General features: G+C 39.3%; 1 protein-coding gene across 19 annotated transcripts in view; it reads right to left on the bottom strand.

Moving 5' to 3' along the window:
* The window catches only part of LOC122543331 (regulating synaptic membrane exocytosis protein 1-like), an 845,124-nt gene that overhangs the window by 279,739 nt on the left and 541,488 nt on the right, over positions 1-23,897 (bottom strand). For all 19 annotated transcript variants that reach the window (XM_043682026.1, XM_043682010.1, XM_043682017.1 and 16 more), the window contains 3 exons: positions 16,801-16,847; positions 14,239-14,351; positions 8,918-9,048 (listed from right to left, as the gene is read on the bottom strand). In XM_043682026.1, the coding sequence (XP_043537961.1) occupies positions 8,918-9,048; positions 14,239-14,351; positions 16,801-16,847 (291 nt within the window). The remainder of the gene's footprint in view (positions 1-8,917; positions 9,049-14,238; positions 14,352-16,800; positions 16,848-23,897) is intronic.

Raw genomic sequence — 23,897 nt, 5'->3', positions numbered from 1 at the left:
GTACACCTGATCAGGTCCTGGGGATTTATCCACCTTTAACTGTTTCAAGACATCCAGCATTTCCTCCTCTGTAATCTAGACATTTTGCTAGATGTCACCATCTATTTCCCTACAGTCTATATCTTCCATAACCTTTCCCACAGTAAATACTGATGCAAAATATTCATTTAGTATCTCCCCCATTTCTGTGGCTCCACACAAAGGCCACCTTGTTGATCTTTGAGGGGCCCCATTCTCTCCCTAGTTACCCTTTTGTCCTTAATATATTTGTAAAACCCCTTTGGATTCTCCTTAATTCTATTTGGCAAAGCTATCTCATGTTCCCAATTTGCCCTCCTGATTTCTCTCTTAAGTATACTCCTACTTTCTTTATACTCTTCTAAGAATTCACTTGATCTATCCTGTCTGTACCTGACATATGCTTCCTTCTTTTTCTTAACCAAACCCTCAATTTCTTTAGTCATCCAGCATTTCCTATAGCGACCAGCCTTCCCTTTCACCCTGACAGGAATATACTTTCTCTGGATTCTTGCTATCTCATTTCTGAAGGCTTCCCATTTTCCAGCGTCCTTTTACCTGTGAACATCTGCTTCCAATCAGCTTTTGAAAGTTCTTGCCTAATACTGTCAAAATTGGCCTTTCTCCAATAGTTAGGTGTTTGTTTTTGACTGGTGTAGTCAAATGTAGTTTCAATGGGCCAAAGGACATTTTTGTGTGATATAAGACCATAAGACAGATTGCAGTATGAAGATCAAGACCTCTACGACTCTAGATGAGGAAACTATCACGGGATTTTTAACTGACATGAAAGGGACAGAAGGAGTAGGGAAAGGTTTAAGGGAATGGAGGTCCTACAATATCTACAACTTGGTATGTGAAAAGCCCAGTTGAAGATTCACTATTGGATTAGTATTGGGAAATGAACCTGAGCAGATGAGAGATGTAAAAATAGTCATTAAGGATACAGAACTTGAGTACGGCTGAAAAAAAAAGTTGGTTGAACTTTGTGTTTTATATTCATCAGGAAGAATAAAGACAAAGAGGGCAAGAATACCAATGTAAGAAGAGAACAAAATTTATACTGGATGTCAATGTTTATTGGTTGGTTACTGGACTTTGCCAGAACAGTATAACAATTAATGATGATTGACAGTTAACTGCCAGGCTTTAGTTCAGATTTAAACCTGACAGGTTGATTTGGATTGGTTAGGGAAAGTGATCCTATGAAATGCTATGATCTACTTTGCAGTGTTTACATGGGCACAGTATGGGATGGACTTTGTGGCTTTTCTTTTCTTGTGGCAAGGACACATGACAAGGGGAGGGATGGGAGAAAAGTGCAATTTGGACAATTGCTTTACTTTTGGTTGTTCCTTTTATTTTTGTTTCTGTTTTTAATCCTGCCTTTTCTATACTAAGATTGCTCCAGAGAATGGTGACCTCGTATACTTTTTATTGTACTCCTGTACTTATGTACACAGGACATTAAAATCTAAATATAAATATGTTCTCTTTGTTTGCAAAGAACTGTAATGTGTGTTAATATTTGTAGCTTCCAGTACATACAAAACCAGGCAAATATGCTTTTGGCACTTGATGGAATAGTAGAAATGGGGCAGAAATATTAAAATAAATGTCTTGGAATATATCAGTGAGATAGAACAACAGACAAACATCTTGAAAACAAGATGAACGAAGAGATAAGTACATTTAAAATAAAAAATGGATGCAATGAACTTGAAAGAGTTCAGAAAAGATTTACAAGGATGTTGCCAGGGTTGGAGGATGTGAGCTATAGGGAGAGGCTGAACAGGCTGGGGCTGTTTTCCCTGGAGCGTCAGAGGCTGAGGGGTGACCTTATAAAGGTTTACAAAATTATGAGGGGCATGGATAGGATAAATAGACAAAGTCTTTTCCCTGGGGTCAGAGAGTCCAGAACTAGAGGGCATAGGTTAGGGTGAGAGGGGAAAGATATAAAAGAGACCTAAGGGTTGGCATGGACAGGTTGGACCGAAGGGTCTGTTTCCATGCTGTACATCTCTATGGCTCTATGACTAAATATGTGGAAACAATCTAGGGAAGAGTTAACAGACGTACTCTTTCACTTAGATAATGCAATAATTCATCAGGAAAACAACATGTTGTGTTAAAATACTGATTGACAGCCAATGTCAATTCTATATTTCAGAGGGAACAGAACATATCCAAGATGTTATGTACCAGTCCATAAAGCATCAGAAGTTAGACAAATAATGGAATCTGTACTAGAGTAGAGACTAGAAGACCAGCTAAAAAATGAGAAAGATGACAATAAATAATCAGCATTGATTTCAAAATAAAACTCTAGTTTAACCAACCATATTGATTTTTTTTAAGAAGTAACAGAGATATTGGATAATGATAATGCAGTAGATATATATCATCCAGATTTTACAAAAAGCTTTTGATTAGGTGTCTCACATTACATAAATGAATTGTGGCACTAATGAAGCATGGGGTCAGGGATAAGTGATAGAATAGATTGCTCGTTGGCTTCAGGACAGAAAGCAAAACATGGGAGTAGAGGGGAATTAACTGGAGTGGCAAAAAGTGGGAGCTGGTGATCCTCAAGCATTATGACTGGGAACTCTGTTGTCATTATTAATATCAATGATTCAGAATATGGAATACAAAGCACACTTTCCAAACTTGTTGATGACAGTAGATTAGAGGCACAGTTATTACTATAACAAATTACAGAAGGACATCAATAAACTGGCAGAATTAGCAAATAAAGCACAACATATTTATGAATACATGATATACATGAGTTCACCCATTTCAGTAAGAGGAACAGGAAGATCATTTATTATGAGAAATCTGAGCCTTGGTGGGGTAGAAGAATAAAGAATCTTGGATAAAAACACCAATAATTAAAAGTTGCAGCATAGATGAGCGTGCTTATAAATAAGGTAACCAAGCACCAGGTTTTATTTCTGGAGGAATAGAATTGAAAAGTAGTGACATTAAGTAATCTAATCTAATCTAATCTGTTATTTCTTGGCCCATTGGCTTATCTGGTAAAGGTCCTGTTTCACTAGCACGGTGGCTCAGTGGTTAGCACTGCTGCCTCACAGCACCAGAGACCCGGGTTCAATTCCCGCCTCAGGCGACTGACTGTGTAGAGTTTGTACGTTCTCCCCGTGTCTGCGTGGGTTTCCTCCGGGTGCTCCGGTTTCCTCCCACCATCCAAAGATGTGCAGGGTCAGGTGAATTGGCCATACTAAATTGCCTGTAGTGTTAGGTAAGGGGTAAATGTAGGGGTATGGGTGGGTTTCGCTTTGGCGGGTCGGTGTGGACTTGTTGGGCCGAAGGGCCTGTTTCCACACTGTAATCTAATCTAATCTAAACCTGGTTTAGACCACATTCACAACACTGCCTGTAATTTTGGTCACCAACTTGTAAAAACGGATATTGAGGCTCTGGAGAGGATATGGAGAATATTTACAAGTTTGAGTCCATAAATTTGTGGGTTTAGAGACCAGGAAAGAATTGACAGGCTGAGAAAAAAACAAATAAAAATTTAAATCTTTGAAAGGCTTTTGCATAGTGGATACAATGAGAATACTTCCTCTTTAAGTGGAAGAGCACAGCTAGTGTCACAGATATAAGATAGTCTGCAAAAACTTCACTAGGGATTTCTGAGGAACCCCCTTTATCGAAAGAAAATGTGTAACTCAGTACTGCAGGCAGTGTTGATGGGAATAGCAGTGAAACATATAGGAAAGCTGGGTAAACATATGAGGGAGAAGGTATCATATTAAGATAAGAAAAGTTGGGAGAAAGTTTCACGAACACCATCATGGACTGGTTGGGCTGAATGGTGTCTTTATGTGCCTTAATTACCGAGAAAACTGGTACTTTTATCCCAATCCCACAAGAGGAAATAATGGGATGAGTGCGGACATCTTGGAGGTTAAGGGAGACTACAGAGATCATGCTGGGCAAGGCCATAAAATAATTTGAAATCAAAGATGAAAATTGTAAAATCAAGCCATTGCCAATGCAGTTTAAAGATCACGAATGTGAGGGGAGTGGAGCTTACTGAGATGTTAAAACACAGGCAGAGTTTTGGATAGCCTCAACTTTATGGAAGATAGGATGTTAAAGACCAGTTTGTTGTCTGTATCTCTAGTCTAGTCCAGAGACAACAAAGACACAGAGCAGAAGGAGAGAAGCTGGATGATGTTAAAGATAGAAACTGGAGGTCTTAATCACGTCACAAGCATGAAATCCGAATCTCTCTCTCAGGGACAAGCCAACACATTTTATTTCATTAAAATCCACAAAAAACTGGGAAAGTTACAGAATGTTGCAACTAGTTGAAGCCTTTTTCTGCCTGAGATTAAAAGACAGAATTATCCCACATCCTGTAAACAGGTGCAGCCAGGTTTATTCAAAATAAATCAATTATTTTCATATTCAGATCAAGGATGTGGGCATCGCTAGCTGGGCCAGCATTTGTTACTCAACACTAATTTTGCAGAGATGGTGGTCGTAAGCTGCCTATTTGAATCACTTGGTGAGAATTTAGGAGGTCTGGTTTGTACCTTTGCGGATGCCACCGTGGCAATATTAGATTAGATTAGATTCCCTACAGTGTGGAAACAGGCCCTTCAGCCCAACAAGTCCACACTGACCCTCCAAAGAGTAACCCATCCAGACCCATTTCTCTCTGACTAATGCACCTAACACTATGGGCAATTTACCATGGCCAATTCACCTGACCTGCTCATCTTTGGACTGTGGGAAGAAACCCACACAGACACAGGGAGAACGTGCAAACTCCACACACTGTCGCCCTAGGTTGGAATCGAACCTGGGACCCTGGTGCTGTGAGGCAGCAGTGCTAACCACTGAGCCACCGTGCTAGTGAAACAAGGTTTTCTCAGTGTATAACAGGACCTTTACCAGATAAGCCAATGGGCCAAGAAGTAACAGATTAGATTAGATTAGATTACTTACAGTGTGGAAACAGGCCCTTCGGCCCAACAAGTCCACATTGACCCTCCGAAGAACAACCCACCCAGACCCATTCCCCTACACCTAACAGTACGGGCAATTTAGCATGGCCAATTCACCTAACCTGCACATTTTTGGACTGTGGGAGGAAACCGGAGCACCCGGAGGAAACCCACGCAGACATGGGGAGAATGTGCAAACTCCACACAGACAGTTGTCTGAGGTGGGAATTGAACCCAGGTCTCTGGCACTGAGAGGCAACAGTGCTAACCACTGTGCCACCGTGCTGCCCATTTGTTTCTTAAATAGAGTGATTCACAATGTAATTATTATGTCCATTACTGCTACCTCTGAAATTCTGGTATGAAGTACATTTGGTCTGTCAGACTTATCAATGCTCAATACAGTTATGTTTTCAAATGTTACCTGGTCAATGATATGAATGATTTTAGTCTTTAAATGGAGTTTAATTTGTATAAATGCAAGGTGTTGCATTTTGGTTAGGCAAAACAGGGCAGGACCTAAACAGTTAATTTTTGGGGTCTGAGCAGTATTGTTGAATAGAGGGGCCCATGGGTGCAGTTTCATAGCTCCTTGAAAGTAGAGTCGCAGGTGTACAGAGTGGTGAAGAAATGTTTGGCACGCTTGTCTTCATTGGTCACAGCATTGAGTATAGGAATTGGGACGTCATGTTACGGCTGTACAAGACACTTCTGTGAGGCCAATATTGGAATATTGAGTACAATTCTGGTCACTTTGCTATAGAAGGTTATTGTTGAACTAGCTGAAAATGTGTTGCTGGAAAAGCGCAGCAGGTCAGGCAGCATCCAAGGAACAGGAGGATCGACGTTTCGGGCATAAGCCCTTCTTCAGGGTTAAACTAGAAATAGTACAGTAAAAAATTACAAGGATCTTGCCAGGAGAGAGGGTTTTCAGTAATAAGTACAGGCTGGACAGGATGGGGTATTTTTCCCTGGACATTGAAGGCTGATGCTTCTAGAGGCTTATAAAACTGAGAGCCATAGATAAGGTGAATAGCTAAGGGCTTTTTCCAAGGGCAGAGGAGTCCAAATCTAGATGGCACAGATATAAAGTGAGAGGGGAAAGACTTCAAAGGGACCTGAGGGGCAATTTTTTCACAAAGATGTTGGTGTGGGTATGTAATGAGTTGCCAGAGGACCTGGTAGGGGCGAGTACAATTACAAGAACTTTTCTGAAATTAAAATACATTTAGACAGGTAAATGCATAGGAGAGGATTAGAAGATAGAGACAAAATGCAGGCAAATAAGACTAGTTCTGCATAGGATGCCTGCTTGACCTGGACGAATTGGACCAAAGGGTCTATTCCAATGCTGAATTACTCTATGACTCAATGCCATTCAGGAAGAAATAATGACAACATATTTTCATGTTAGGATGGTGAGTGGCTTGGAAGAGAACTTGCAAGTGGTGGTATTCGCATGTGTTTCTTTGCCTTTCCTTCTTTATGGTTGTGTTCATCGGTTTGAAAGGTTCTAAGAAGCTTAGGTGAATTTTTGCGATGTATCTTGTCAAAGGTACACACTGCTGCAACTGAGCATTGGTGGCACAGGGAGTAGATATTTGTGGATGTAGTGTCTACCAAGTGACCTACTTTGTCCTGACTCTGTTGAACTTCTTGAATGTAGCTGGAGCTGCACTCTTTCAGCTAAGTGGGGAGTATTCCATCACATACAAAACACCAGTCCATTTGGAACAACAGCTTCTTGTCTGCACTATTCAGAAATATGAAGCAAAACAGTGGAGAAAAAAATGTCTTGATTATCAAAAGTCAGACTCTAGGGTTCTCTCAGCCCCACAGCAAGGCTCAAGGGTCATCTCGGTCCCATAATTGGACTCAAAGGTTCTTCCCTCCCATACTGAAGGATCTTCTTGATCTTACAGGGTGAACTAAAAAAATCTTTAAAGGATTCAAGTACACGGCTTCATTCTGGAATAGAATACGTTCATTGGGGTTGTTCTCATTAGGAGAGAAGCTATGAGTTGATTTGATATGGATGTCTAAAAGGGTTCTGATAGAATAAATAATGAGAAATGGTTTTTAATAGTTGGATGGTGGACAATCAAAGATTGAAGGCAATTCGCTAAAGAATCGATGGAGACATGAGATGGAATTTTTAATGTTCAAGTTTTGAGTGCCTGATTGCAAGGTGTACATAATCACTTGGTTTGCAAAATGGAACTGGATAAATATGATATTTTTCAAGGATATAGAGAAAAAATCTGAAACTAATTGGATTGATCTTCAAAATGACAGGTGCAAGTTAATGGATCAAATGGCCTCCTTCTTTGCTATACAATTCTATGATTCATAAAATTATCCACTGCACACCAAACTCAATTTTCTCAGGCCATATGATAAACTTATGTTTGATAATTGCAATGTCACAGTTGCATATTAACAGAGACTAAATGTCGTTCTGGAAGAACTGATTTGGGGAAAAGTAATGATGAGATATATAGCAAGTTTCCATTATACAGGGAAGACAACTGGATCACTTCCAAGTACACATTTTCTTTTACACTAGCAAAAGTGACTAATTTTGCTGAAAAGGAATATGATATCAAAGCGTTTAATCTTCCATTCATCAAGACAAATGCAACAATACCATCACATCTACTTATGCATCAAATAGCTGTTAATTAGCTGAGGTAATGCCATGGAATTCAAAACTCCAAAATAATTCGAAAGGTATAAGATTTGAACATGTTCCTTTGTTTGCAGAGAACAAGACTCTGCATATGAAGTCTCAGACTGAGGTATCTAAATGAGAGTTTGTGCATGTTCTGGGGTCAATGTTGTGGAAACAAGAGCCTTTTTTGACAGGTATTTTTTAAAAGTCTTGTCACTTGAGTAGATGATTATTTATTTCACAAGCATTTCTAACTCCTCCTGAGGTTGTTGTGGGGCTGATGAGTTCTTGCCACAGTGGGAACTGGGTGAACAGATATGGAAGATGCATGGAGGCATGAGAGATGTATTAAAGATAAAGGAGGCATGCAGGTCTCAAGAATGCATGACAATGGGTGCTAAAGGAATATACAGAATCTCCTCTCTCAACATAAACTACTATTTTTAGTACAAGATAGTGATTTCTAATGATCTAATGGGTGAAAGTAACATCCAGGTCATGATTTAATGTTGCTTACATTCCTTTCAGTGAAAGGGTTTAGGGGAAATAGTGTTCATACGCTGACAGTGCCTAATTTACAATGCTGGTTCTAAGAGGAGTAAAACAACCAAAGTCCTTGGCTTTTTATGAGGAGAGAAAGCAGTAGTCAATTTATTACTACCAATGAATTCCTTGTTTGCATAGCTAAAGCATATAGGCATCTTATATAGAGGCATTAAATGTAAACATGGGGGACTTATGCTGAATTTGGGGGACAAATGGAAGAATTTATAAATGAGCATTGACATGGAACTTGTTTCTCATGGCAGAGGTGGAAGGGCTGACAACCAATGATTTCAAAAGGAAATTGGATAGGTACATGAGAGAAGTAAATTTTACAGAGAGGAGTAACAGAAATTTACAGACAGCCAGGGACACTCGAAAGCCTGAACAGCCTCCTTTTGTGCCATTAATGACTCTGACATGTAATTGTAGATCTACCATTTTATACAGAGTACCTGATGGCCTAGCTGCAATTAATGTTACTCAGCGATGGAGTGACAATCCAGGCATAGGCCTAACTGCCTCATGATTTAAAACATATACATCCTCAATGTCGCATCATTCTGCATTTGAAACCAAATAAGAAGTGAATTTCAACTTCTCAAAGTATGTAGATGCTCATATCCTAACTGCCCAGCGAAACAAAGAAAAGTAAAACAAAATCAGACAGAACTGTTACAAAGTGATTTTTGATCTTCACCTTCGATCTGGAAGGAAGTACATTTTTACATAGGGATTCCTGGGACGACCATCCCCTCGGGAAGGAAGCTCCGTGGCTTGTAAAACATTAACTATCAGCTGATGGCCAACTTTATCGTACCAAAGTTTCACCTGTGAAAATATGAACCTCATAAACAATTTGAAAATCATAGTGCTTAAATAACATCATAGAGCAAATGAAGAGTCGAATCTTTGGTGAACTTCAGAAACCTTGGTGGCAAAAGTTCTCTGTTCTCAATGAGTTCTCAACTGATGGAAAATGTCTTTTACTATTGTATAGACCTTGATTCAGATCAGATACTTAACTAGAACATGGTCTTTAGGAAGTGATGAAGTACGTGTTTCCCAGACTGTCTGAGGCCATTTCTCTAAATTCACTTGACTAATGCGAGTCAATACTAATTTCAGAATCTTCTGTTGTGCAGATCTGAAAACAGGTAAATGAGTCTGCTGCTGAAGGAACACTCCTGAACTTGGTGTCAAGAGTTATCATCTCATGCATGCAACTCATATTTCCTGCCTTGGTTGGCATATGAACATATTTCTTTAAAATTGGTGAAAGACTTCAATAGCAAATACGGCAACTGCACACTGAAGTCCTACGTCAATAATTTTACAGCTATCATACTTTTTCCAATACCTCCCTTCAGAGGTGTTGCCTTTTACCAAGGTGCAACAGTCCTCTGGTAGTCTGTCTTAGCAGATATATTTTCTGTTTGTGCCCAATGCAGATTGTACCTGAATCCCTCATGGAGAGACTTTCTGACACAGTTAGAAACCAGGAGTTGCAGTTGAGTTTTCACCTCCATGTCCTGGCAAAAGAACTGCAGAATTTTGGAGGAGGCAAGGATAATGAGTGAACTCACACAGACCAGGGTTCAAACTTGGGCCTTCCCATTTACAAGGACAGAAACCTCTCTGTTGAAAGAGTTTAGGAGCTGATGAGGACTTTTACTCTTTCAGTCAGCTAGAGAGCTGTGCAGATATTTTTCAAAACAAAGTACTTAAAATTAGTTCAGTGCCAGATGTATTACATACTGGGCATTTCTTCCTTTCCTTCATGCACTGATTCATGCTGTACTCTGAACAATAAGTCTTCTCACACACAAGCCAAAGCCATTGTAACCAATCAGCACTATAAGCTTCTAGAAGTTGCATAATGGGGGCCAGTTAGCTAGCTAGCTATTATGTTGTTCAGATTAATACTGTAAGTGTAAATTCAATTCTCAATCTAGCCAAGGGAGATTTGGCTTGTGGTCATAACTCTGAAAAAAGGAGGCAATAGCAAACCACTACAACAAAACTACTGTTGACAGAAGCTTTCCAAGCTTCTCTGAACACAGGAGTAAACCTGGGGATCTAGAGGATTATAAATATGACACCATTGTTTAAGAGAGGGGCAAAGGATAACCCGGCAAACTACAGACCCTACATCTTGACATCAGTGGGAAAACTGATGGAGGTCATAATACAGGCTAAGATAAATATACACTTAGAGAAATATTAGTTAATTCTAGACAGTTAACATAGCTTTGTCAAGGGCAACATAGCTTTGTCAAGGGCAACTCAATTTTAATTGAGTTCTTCAGTGAGGTAACATAAGCAGTGGATGAAGGCAATGCTGTGGATGTTGTATTTTTGGACTTTGAGAAAGTATTTGAATTGGTTCCTCATGGCAGGTCAGTTAGCAAATTAGAAATGTTTGGAATTGATGGGTCCTTGACAGCATGGACTAGAAGCTGGCTAAAAGATAGGAAACAGATCGTAGGTATAGATGGACATTTCTCAGATTGGAAATGAGTTGAAAAGGAAATGAAGTTCAATCAATTTGTTGGAGTCTTTGAAGGAGTAACATATATTCTAGATAAAGGGAAACTGGCACACCTAATATACTTATTTTTATTTATTCATTTTATCGGATCTGAGTGTCGCTGGCTGGCCAACATTTATTGCCAGTACCTAATTGACTGTGAGAAGATGGTCATGAGCTATCTTCTTGATCTGCTGCCGTTCACCTGCTGTGAGTTGACCCACAATGCCATTATAGAGGAAATTTTCAGAAGGAATTTGATAAAGCTTCACATAAAAGATTATTAATGCAAAGGAATTCATGGTATATACAGCAACATATTATCATTGACAGAAGATTAGCTTGCTGGCAGGAAATACAGATCATGCTGAAATTGGTCTTTTTGTTTGTTTGGCAGGAAATGATGAATATGGTTATGCAACGGTCAGTTCTAGGGCCTGAGCTATTTAGAATTTTCAACATTAACTTAGATAGGGGGAAGGAAGGCATGGTGGCTAAATTTGCAGATGACACTAAGATATGTAGGAAAATAAGTTGTGATGAGGACATAAAGTTGCAGACAAATAGTGTTATGAAGTTGAAAGCATGTACTGTACCTTTAAGAGAGAGTGAAAGCTGACAAGCACCTGTCATGTCACAGAGTGTGCTGAAAAATTGAAAGATGTAACATTTTGGTGGTAACCTAGATACTGGTGGTTTTCACAGCAGTTTGAATTTAACCAATCAGTTTAAATTATGTCCCAAGATACTAAAACCTAATTGAATTTGAATTTTACTGCTTTGACATCGAACCAATGAGAAGATCTGATTTTTGAGGTATAAATAGGAGGGCAGTTAACAAGAAAGAACACCATCTACAATTTGAAAGACTGCTATTTACTACACTCTCTGTCAAAGGTACCTTTCAAGTATGAAACATCTTTGCAGCAGAAGACCGAAGACAACCCAGGGAGATCTACAAACAGAAAAATCGACACCAGAGATGTCAGCTACTGGCTGGTTTTGAAAGTTGCGTTGTTGTAACTTTAATAGGGGCTTTATTGGATCAATTATTGTTATAGAGTGGGAGGTACATAACAAACCTTTAACAGAAAGGAGGCTTTCAGTTGTAAATACTTGTAGTTTAATGTTCACTTTTAGAGTTAAAGAATAACTTTTTTTGTTAATTAGTGGAATTTGTTTAATTCTCTGTCACTCAGACTTTAACAGGTTACAAAGGGAGGTAAGCTTTTCTGTGTGTTTAGTTTAATTAGCAGAAGAGTTTACCAGTGTTTCATATCAATGGGGATAGTTAGAAGTTTCCAGGAAGAATAAAAACCAAAGTTTTATTCAAAGTTGCAGAATTCTGCGATGCAGAGTGACCCATGTTTTTTAGAGCATGAGTCACACACTGTTAGTTTGCAGGTACAGCAAGCAATTAAGAAGGTTAATGGGATGCTATCCTTAAAGAAGGGATGTAAATGCATTGCAGTTGGTTCAAAGGATGTTTACTGGATTGATGCCTGAAATGAGTGGGCTATCTTTTGAGGATAGGTTGGACAGGCTGGGCCTCTTCCCTGTGGAGTTTAGAAGAGTGAGGGGTAACTTGACTGATGTTACAAAAATTCTGAATGGCTTTGACAAGATCGATATGGAAACGATGTTTCCTCTTGTGGGTAAGTCCAGAACTAGGGGATTCTGTTTTAAAAATCAGAGGTCACTCTTTCAGGAAAGAGATCAGAAGAATCTTTTTTCTTTCAAAGATTGTGTGACTTTGAAACTCTCAGTCTGAGAGTTAGGCAGAAGAATCAAAGATTCTCAGGAGTAGAAGGAAATGGGAACTGGAAACGTAAACATGTCAGCTGTGATCTTATTGAATGGTAAAATGGGCTTAAGGGGCTAAATGGCAAACTTCTATTCCCAACCATATGTTTGCATGCTCTATTTTACCTGAAAAACTGTTTCACTTCATACTTATCTATTAAATCTAACTGCCTCTCCGTTTGCCAGCATTGCAATGTCTTTTTATAATATGATGTATACTTCCTTTATATTAGCTGTATCTATAATTTAGCAGCATCTAAAATCTTAATACTGAAGGCTGGATTTTTATAAAGTTAGGACAACACTGGGGCCATTTAAAAATTTCAGACAGGTCCTAATTCTGGGATTCCTGCTCCCCACCAACAATTTTAGTCAGTGCACGAAGAGAGTGTACACTGCATCTCCTCACCTGGCTACTTCTACTTGCTTGTCTGCTGAAATGTTCATACTCTGAGGCCAGCTTTTCCATGACTCAGACTTTCAGATGGGTAATGAATCATTATCTAGATTAGTAACCTTATGAAAGGTAATTTCTGAAGGTCTTCCAGCTGCTTCCTCTAGTCCTTCATAGTCTCATCGCAATATGAACTTATAACTATTCCAAGTATATTCAACCAGTATGCACTATGTATATAGAGTCATGCAGCATCGAAACAGATCCTTAGGTCCAATTTGTCTGCATCGACCAGACATCCCAATCTAATATAGTCCCACTTGCTAGCATTTGGCCCATATCCATCTAAACCCTTCCTATTCATATACCCAACCGGATGCCTTTTAAATGTTGTAATTGTACCTGCCTCAACCACTTTCTCTGGCAACTCACTCCATATATGCACCACCCTCTGCATGAAAAAGTTACCCTTTTTCTCCCTTTTGAAATCTTTCTCCTCTTGTCTCAAACCTACGTCCTAATTTTGGACACATCACCCTGGGAAAAACACCTTGGCTACTCACCCTATCCATGCCCCTCATGATTTTACAAATGTTCATATCAGCCTCTGACGCTTCGTGCAAAAAAAGTCTCAGCCTATTCAGCCTCTCCCAAATTCAAATCCTCCAGACCCAGCAACACCTTGAGAATCTTTTCTGCACCTCCTAAGGTTTACCAAAATCCTTGCTATAGAAGGAAGACCAGAACTGTAGAATGAGTGAAAGGATTTCAGTTTGTTTAACCACTTCTTTATAACAGAGTAGTGGGTGAGAGGTAGGTCTTACTACTTGTCACACTTCTTTATCAGATTATTAGGAGAGCGCCTTTCTGGGTGTTTTGGTTTTAAATATCAGAGGGGTGTTGATTTCCCTCTTCTTAACAATACAATCTCCCAATAATTCCTGAATCATCCACTTGAAAATGCATGTTCACCAATAGATAACAATATATTAAATAAATCAAATAAATTATTCTTTTCATATATAAACAATCATGGATTAGATTTTCTTCTTTGTGCTTAGGTACTGTGTGAATAAGAATAAACAGCCATAGGGATTGGATAGTTGTAAATGATCAGAAAATGATTCTCAAATATCCAATTGCAAAAGTGGAAGTGCAACCTTGTCAAACATTTTTATTTTATTTTGGAAAACATATTACTGAAGTACATAAAGTTCATTTTTAAAAAATGACAAAAAGCAAGCTATCTTCCTCAATATCTATCTACTCCTGCATGCTTTACGAATTCACTCACTGAAAGTTGTCCAGGTAGAACCTGGGGGGCATCTTTCAGAGCTCCAGGACTGGTCGGAGAAATGACTGAAATGCACGGTCGTTCCATCTTCTGTGACTCAAAGGAACTTGAACCTGTAAAAGGTGAAACATCATTTATGTCTGTTTTTACATGTGGCTGTTTGTCATACGAAGCAGTATTGCATTACCAACATACATATAAATGTGCATTTATAATATTTGTTGAATTCTGTATTTCAAATCTTATTAAGAATCTTCTCAAGAATAAAGCCTTCAAAATAACTCAAAGCCAGGAAATAAAGCAAAATAAATGAAACTTTTATTTCACAACTAAGTTCTAATTCACCTCTCAAAATATCATTTACAAGTGAGACATAACATGCAGATCTTTGTACAAACGAGATAAAGTAAATATTGGAAACCTGACGAGACAGTCTGTTGTGCAGATCTCTTTTATGACTAGGATTCGGAGCTCTATTCAGCTCAAAGTAAAACCATGCAAGTCTCTTTCATACTTTTTCAGCAAGGTTCCTATTAATGAAAGATTAATCTGGAGGAGCATCAGTACAATCCCCAAGGTTCGTAGCAAAAAGATAGACCTGATTTAGTGGAATTAGAAAATTGTTTCTCAATATCTGCTAATGTGATAATTTTTACAAAAAACTAAATTGAATATTATGCAAAAATAATTTTAGAAGTCCATTTAGAAAAAGAGATCAGCAAAATACTAGATTTTACTTGACTCTCAGATTAGACCTGAGTTCTACCATCCTCCTGCACCCTGTCACATTATCTGGGGCACTGGTCCTTGCTCACTTACTCATTTCCCAGTTGTTTAAATTGGAGATTCTCACTGATGTGTTTAAGTCAAACATTATCCCAAATCTACCCTATTATTGTTTCTCCTACATCATTAGAATTCCTTGACTGAACTCTTTTTTGAGAAGAGACTCTGGCATAAACCAAACATATGGTTTGGGGGTTGGTGAACCCAGGGAGTGTAGGTGGGGTTGCAGGTGGGCATGTGGTTGTGGTTAGGTGGTAGGAACGTGGGTGTTACTGTCGTAAAGACTTTTGCCTATGGTTGGGACACGGTTGAGTTGGGGGTGCAGTGAGAAGTTAGGGATTGGGTTCGAATGTGGAGTGAGGATGTGAAGCAGGGGGTTAGGAGGTGCAAATGGGCAGGGTTAGAATAGCTTGTGGAAGTAGATGGTCACCTGTGAAATCATGAACAAAATATCCCAGAATCTTTTTAGCTTCACAAGATATGGATTGGAGTTTTCTGAACAAGACATCACTGGACTGTTCATCAACAGCCATCCTTGCTGCACTCTCTATTCAAATCATTTGCACTTCATCCATTGTCTTCTGATTCTGTCTCTTCTGTTTGTCTCTATTGCTGCTGTAGCTGATATACTATCTAACACTGTAATGTAGAACAATTGTGTAATTTAATAACAATTACAAAGACTTGATTATGTATGAGTAGAAGTATCTCTAAGTTAATAACCAATGCAGTTGGTCAAACCTATATTTTTAGGTTACCAAACCTTTTCTAAGGCTCAAATGAAAAGGAGTATCAGGAAGGTATAATCTAAGTGTTAATAAGTAGAGTTTGAGGGGAATATGATGTATGGGCAGTGATGAGCCATTTCATGGAAGCCATGTTCAGGACATAACTTTTGTTCCTAGCTGAGGATTTTCACCAACTTAATTCATTTTTCATCAACTAATATTCATCACTAAATAATAGAACAAAGAAGAACAACAATAAAGCATAGTAAAAGGCCCTTTGGCCTTCCAAGCCTGCGCTGACACATTTTGCACTTCCATATTAAAACTATCTTTACTTACAGGACCTGTATCCTTCTATTTTCTTATTATTGATGCATTCAGCCAAGTGTTTCTTGAATGTTGCTACTGTGCCTGCTTCCATTTCCTCCTCTGGCAACCCTATCCAGGCACTCACCACCCTTGAACCTGTGTTCCCTAGTAACTGACACCTCCACCCTTGAAATAAGTCTCATACTTTCCAACCTATTCATGCCTTTAACAACGTTGTATACTTCTATCAGATTGCTCCTCAACCTCCTGCATTCCAGTGAAAACAAACCCAGTCTATCCACCCTTTCTTCATAGCTAAAATCCCCATCCTGGGAAACCTTTATTCTGCCCTCTCCAAAGCATCCACATCCTTCTGATAGTGTGGTGTACACAATAGGGAGAACCCTTCTTAATCAAGCAGGATCTTTGTATTATTCAAACTGTACAGCCACAAATTTGCTTTGTTACTAACAATTATTCTTATCCTGCAAGGAACATATGGCTGATGTAAGTTATTAAGAACAGTTAAAGTCTAAACGTTGACCTTTTAATTTTGTTCATTCCTTGACTACAAGTTGCAGGAAGGCAATTTATCTTTGCAGAATAGTATTATATTGGATTGTTTCTGTCTGTTACTGGATGGAAAGATGAACTGTGCAAACAATAAATGACAGGAGCAATCAAGTGTAGAAATTTAGGGATTATAAATCTAAATCCTATCTTTTTGGAAAGTACTTACTAGACTCCAAAGGAGGATGGGAACTCTCCGGAATTCTAGGTATATCACTATGGATAAAAAAAAAGTTACAATCTTGTGTCAGCAGGCAATGTCATGTTTTCAGCAAATACTATTCAGTTAAGATACACCAGATATTTAATACTAAAATTATTAAACAAAAGCAAATTATTGTGATTCATATTTATTTTGACATATATTCTCTGTTGGCATTTCAATAGGATATAGAAAGGAGGTCAATGGAATGGAAATTCAATATCTCAAAGTTCTCACATCTGCATGGTGTTAAAACATTTGCAAGAAATTGCTCAAAATATCCACTAGAAATAACTTGTTCAATGCAGCTATCTGATTTTCAATAGATTCAGGCACTTAAGAACCATCAAGATTCACTTTCATTTGATGCAGTGACATCTGTTAAACTTGTCCTCATTCTTTGCAAGAACAATTTGGCTTGTAGGTCAGTCCAGGTCTATGGGAGGAGGGACACTAAATTCCTGCTTTACAAATTTACAATTTAAAAAAAAGTAAATATCACTTCATTTTGTTTTGCTCTGGAAGCAGTTCCACTGTTAACTGCAACTACTTCTACTCTTCAACAAGCCTCCTACTCATTGAATCTGTCCAAATGACATAAGTGAAGCTGAATCTAGAGAATTGCCAAAAACATTGCAAGCAATGTGCGATTCATTAGCCTGTCCTATAATTGAAAACATCTGTGCAGCTGCTGAATTGAAATCACAAGTTACAGATTCAAGCTGAGGTTTATCGCCAAGGGTTTGATTTTCACAGCACCTCCATGGAATCCTGCTTCCATTTCAGACAGATTCCAAATGTTATTGTTAACTAAATGGGGGAAGTTGAAAATAATTCCTGAAAGAAAGAACCTCGAACTCTGCAAAATCTTTTGAAATCAGTGCTCAGTTCCCTAGTTTTACTGTTGCAAGGGCCTTGATCTGCAGTGTAAGTTAATGTGACATTCCTGAACCACAGAGAAGATCCACTAACCAACATGGTTTCTCTGTTGGAACTGCCTTGACAAGTCAGCTGCTCATGCAGTATTTGTTCACTTGGCTGAGTTTCAAAACCTATAATGATCTTGGCAGGAGGCTCCATGTTTGTGCTTTTTTATGTGAATTAAGAATAGGTATGTTTATTTTTGTAAGAGATTATGCATTATAATTCAAAAGGTTTGAATAGGCTTCATGAATGGGAGACTTTGTTTTCCAAAATTAAGTGAGAGCTCACTAATTGGAATTTGAATCACAACTTAATACATTTTCTGTACAATTCGCTACTTCAATGAATCAAATTTATTCAGAGATTTGAGTCTCTGATTTGTGTGGTTTAAAAAATCAACAAACTGGTGATCAGGAATAGAGCTCAATTAAAAATTTCACTGTTCTTGTACCCAAGGAGGTGCTGATAAAATATGCACAGAATCCCTACCTTGCAGGAAGAGGCCATTTAGACCAATAAATCTGCATCAACCCTCTGAACTGCATCCCAGTCAAACTGTCACCCTATCTCCATAAGTCTGCATTTATCATGGATAACCCACCTAGCCTACAAGTTCCTGGATACCACAGAGCATTTAGTATGGCCAATCTGCCTAACTTGAACATCTTTGGACTATTGGAGGAAACCGGAACAACCAAAGGAAACACGAGAGAAACTTCAGTAAAATCACCGTCAGATTTTTCAAGTCTTATGAAAAGAATGCACAATAATCAGTTGACTACTTATGTACATGTATGTTCTTTCTGCTACCTACAGGTAATGTTTACACAATCACAATCACACTAAGATATGGTGGGTGAGGTGTAAAGAGATGGCAGAGCTGAGGGTTAGACGGCCAAGCTGCAATTTTGTTTTAGAACTGGAATGCAGCTCCAGAAAACTAAGGCTGCCCTTCTAACCAGTTGCTTTGCACTCACCCATCTGTAAGATCTGCTGCTGAGATTGGATAGTCCAACACTATTGTACATGTGATTCCTGGAGCAAACATGCATGAATAGTTGCTTTAAACTGGGCCTGGTCTGTGGAGGTAGGAAATGTATTCTCCACCTCGATAGCAAAAGTCCAACCCTAGCTCTCCACTGTGTGTGTCGTCACACTTTAAGCTTTAGAAGCTGAGACCTCAGTGTAATGTGTGTTAAAAATGTAACTAGCAGGCTATATCTAACTCTTAATCGGTTAAACATACAGGACAGCGAAGTTGGCAGATGCATAGGATATCTCAAACAGAGAAGTTGACCCAAGTCACAAAATCATGAAAGATAATTTGTCATTCCAATAATTGTTAAACTGTCAGAACATCATTAATCTGAACTCTACTTAATGCAAGTGAGACTACCTTTGGTTAGTTAGGCTATATTACAGGGGACTTGTGCATTACAGTTAAAATGTTTTATTAAGAAAAAATTAAAGAATAAATAAGCAGCATTTAGAAGAATAGATTATACCAAATTCTCTTGTGGGGGCAGTCTGAAACCTTAAAGGTGTCAGAAAGAGACAGACAGCCACAGGCAGTTTTTAACCAAAAATCTCCAGAACAAGATTTGGCCGGCATGCTTAGGAGAATGCAGCAGGTTGGAAGCTGAGTTGAATAACTCAAGAAAGACTTATGTGGGCAAGTGCAACTTAATCATTCTTTTGTGCTAAGGCAAGTAAGACTGATTAAAATAATGAAGTGTGTCTGATCAAAACTGTTGCTTAATTGTTGTCTATGAGGCTTAGATGATACCTATTGTGACCTGTCCCTGTCACTAATTTTCCTCGTAAACTGGTTGAAATAAACTTTAATGTTGCAGAATCCAGTCCTACCACCTACAGATTATATCAATGTATGACACAGGCAAAGGTGAACTTTCTCATCCACGGAACAATGTGTGATTTGGTGAGAAGTGTGAGACAATGGTATCGGATGGCCAGTGAAGAGCATCTTGATGTCGAGGACAAAAAGCCTGATTCTCTAAGCCATGGATTTATTGAGACATACAGCACAGAAACAAACCTTTTGGTCCAACTTGTCCATGCCAATCAGATATCCCAAATAAATCTAGTCCCATTTGTTAACATTTGGCCCATATGCTTCTATAACCTTCCTCTTCATATACCCATCCAGTTGCCTTTTAAATGTTGCAATCGTACCGTCCTCCAACCTCTCTCTGGCAGCTCATTCCATTCATGGACCATCTTCTGCATGAACAAGTTGCCCCTCAGATTCCTTTTAAATCTTGCCCGTCTCACCTTAAACCTATACCTTCGAGTTCTAGACTCTTCCACCCCAAGGAAAAGACCTTGTCTATTTACCCTATCCATATCCCTCATTATTTTATAAACCTGCATAACATAATCCCTGAACCTCCAATGGTCCAGAGAAAGTAGCACTACCCTATTCAGCCTCTCCTTGCAAATCTTTTCTGAACCCTTTCAAGTTTCACAAGATCCTTCCTGTAGCAAGGAAACCAGAATTGCACGCAGTATTTCAACAGTGGCCTAACCTATACTGCTGCAACATGACCTCTCAACTACTATACTCGATGCACTGACCAATAAAGGCAAGCATACCAAATGCCTTCTTCACTATCTTATCGACCTGCAACTCCACTTTCAAGGAATTATGAACATGTACTCCAAAGTTTCTTTGTTCAGTAACATACCATCAATTGTATAGGTTCTGCCCTGTTTTGCCCTTCCAAAATGCAGCACCTTAGATTTATCTAAATTAAATTCCATCTGCCATCCTCAGTCCATTGGCCCATATGATCAAGATCCAATTGTAACCTTCTTCGCTATCCACTACACCTCCAATTTTAGCGTCATCTGCAAACTTACTAACTATACCTCCTATGTTCATATCCAAATCATTTATATAAATGATGAAAAGCAGTGGGCCCAGCATTGATCCTTGTGGCACATCGCTGGTCATGGGCTTCCGGTCTGAAAGATTGGAGAAACAACACCTCATCTAAAGCCCGGAAGACTAAACGTTGAGTTCTTCGATTTCAAATAACCTCTCTTCTTTTCCCCCAGCTCTTTCCCCTCCCTTCCACTCCTCCCAGCAACCTACCAGATTCATTCTTCCCATTGACCAACCATATTGTACCCTCTACCGGTTTTCACCTATCCCCACTTCACCACTCTGGTGTAGCTGGTGTAGCTCCCCCTACATCCAGTCCCTGTCCTGAAGAAGAGTTACACCTGAAACGTTGACTTCTCCACCTCCTCATGCTGCCCGGCTTGCTGTGTTCTTCCAGCCTCCTGCTTGTCTACCTTTCAGTTTGAAAAGCATCCCTCCACCACTACCCACTGTCTTCTACCTTTGAGCCAGTTCTGTATCCAAACTGCTGGTTCTCCCTCTATTCTATGTGAACTGATCTTGTTAGCCAGTTTGCCATGAAGAACCTTATTGAATGCCTTACTAAAGTCCATACAGATCACGTCGCTCCTCTTTGTTACATCCACCGAAAACGCAATCAAGTTAGTGAGACACAATTTAATCACGCACCCAAAGCCATATTGACTATCCATAATTAGTCCTTGCCTTTCTAAATACATGCAACTCCTGCCCCAAATTTCCCACCACCGATGTCAGGGTCGCTAGTCTATAGTTTCCTGGTTTTTCCTTACCACCTTTCATAAATAGACACACCATGTTAGCCAACCTCTAGTCTTCCAGCACCTTATCTGTCACTATCAATTATACAAGTATTTCAGTAAGGGGCCCAGCCATCACTTCTCTAGCTTCCCTCAGAGATCTAGGGTACACCTGATCAGGTCCAGGGATTTATCTACCATCATGTGTTTTAAGATGTTCAGTAGCTCCTCTTCTGTAATATGGACATTTTTCAAGATATTGCTATTTATTTTCCCACATTCTCTACCTTCCATATCCTTCTCCACAGTAAACATTCAAAATGCTCATTTAGTGTCTCCCTCATCTCTTGTGATGCCACACATAAGTGGCCTTACCGCTCTTTAAGGGGCCCTATTCTCTCCTTCATTACCTTTCGTGCAAGTGTATTTGTAAATTCCTTTTGGAGTTTTCTTAACTCTATTTGCGAAAGTTATTCTTTCTGCCCTCTTGATTTCCCTCTTAATTATACTCCTACTACCTTTATACTCTTCTAAGAATTCACTCGATTTCTGCTATCTATACCTGACATAAACTTCCTTCTTATTCTTAACCAGAACCTCAATTTCTCTCATCATCCAGCATTCCCTAAACCTACAAGCCTTCCAACTTCACCCTTGGGCGGCATGGTGGCTCAGTAGTTAGCACTGCTGCCTCACAGCACCAGGTCCCAGGTTCGATTCCAGCCTCGGGTGACTGTCTGCGTGGAGATTGCACATTCTCCCCAGTGTCTGCGTGGGTTTCCTCCGGGTGCTCCGGTTTCCTCCCACAGTCCAAAGATGTGCAGTTCAGGTGAATTGGCCATGGTAAACTGCCCATAGTGTTAGGTGCATTAGTCAGAGGGAAATAGGTCTGGGTGGGTTATTCTTCGGAGGGTCGGTGTGGACTGGTTGGCCCAAAGGGCCTGTTTCCACACTGCAGGAAATCTAATCTAACAGAAACTACTGTCTCTAGACTTTCATTATTCAAGTCTTGCCATTTTACAGCCATCCATTTATGTGTGAAAATCTGCCAATAATCAACTTTTCAAAGTTTTTGTATAATATCTTCAAAACTGCCCTTCCTCCAATCAGTCTGTTATTTTTCATCACTACTCTAAAACTAGAATTATGGTCGCTGGCCCCAAAGTGCCCCTTAGTCACCTGCTCGGCCTTATTTCTCAAGAGTATGTCAAATTTTACAACTTTTCTACTAGGTACATCCACATACTGCTTAAGAAAATTTTCTTGTATACACTTAACAAAATTCTCCACAACCAAATCCTTAATACCACGTTTGGAAAGTTAAAATCCCCTACCGTAACCATCCTATTATTCTTACAGATAACTGAGATCTCTTTGCCAATTATTTTTCTTAATTTTCCACTGACTATCGGGGAGCATCTATAGTGCAATCTCAGTAAGGTGATCATCCTTTTCTTATTTCTCAGTTCCACTCAAATAACTTCCCTGGACATAGTTCTAGGACTTTCCTCCTTAAGTACAGCCGTAATGTTCTCCCGAATCAAAAACGCCACTCCCCTTCTCTCTTGCCCCACTTTCTATCCATCCTATAGTATCTATATCTCAGAATATTAAGCTGCCAGTCTCGTCCATCCCTGAACCACGTCTCTGTAATTGCTATGATATCCCACTTCCATGTTCCTGACCATGCCCTGAGTTCATCTGCCTTACCTGTTAGACATCTTGTATTGAAATAAACGCATTTTAATTTATCAGTCATACCTCATTCTCTGTTTTGTTTCTGCCTGCTCTGACTATTTGACTTACTTCTTTTCCAAATTGTATTAGTCTCAGACTGATCTCTTTCCTCACTATCTCCCAGAGTATCCCTTCCAATAGTTTAAATCCTCCCAAACAGCTTGAGCAGATTTCCCGCTAGTGTATTAGTTCCCATCCAATTCAGATGCAATACAGGTCACTTCTATCTTAGAAGAGAGTCCAATGATCCAAAAATTTGAATCCTTCTCCACTGCACGAGCTCCTCAGTCATGCATTCATCTGCTCTATCTTCGTATTTCTACCCTCACTAGTTAACGGCACCAGGAGTAATCTGGATATTACTATGCTCGTGTTGAATGGTGAGACAAGATTAGCATACATTAACTTCGTCATTCTGATACTACTTTGCCTCACTGATATGCAGATTCCATTCTTCAACCAAACGGAAAGAAACTAGACATCAGTAAGTCCCGACATAAAGGTCAGAGGAGTAATCAAATGACTCCAGCTTGCTGTTTACTTCTCCAGTGACTTGATCTTGGACAGAAACATCCCAGGGCATGTTCCATGAGCAGCTTCCACACATACCTCCCATCTCCCATACTGAGTTGCCTGTCTAACATATCTGGGCCAACTGAGAACTGTGCAGCCAACTCTTAATCAGGCATATGATTGGGCTTCAAAGATGGTGCTGGTGCCAAGAATCCAAAGAGATCCAGGCAACAACCAATTTGCCATTT

This window comes from Chiloscyllium plagiosum, chromosome 3, assembly GCF_004010195.1.
Source record: "Chiloscyllium plagiosum isolate BGI_BamShark_2017 chromosome 3, ASM401019v2, whole genome shotgun sequence".
In the NCBI taxonomy this organism is placed as follows: domain Eukaryota; kingdom Metazoa; phylum Chordata; class Chondrichthyes; order Orectolobiformes; family Hemiscylliidae; genus Chiloscyllium; species Chiloscyllium plagiosum.
Note: the sequence above shows the minus strand (reverse complement) of the source record. Positions and strands in the feature narration are given on the sequence as shown.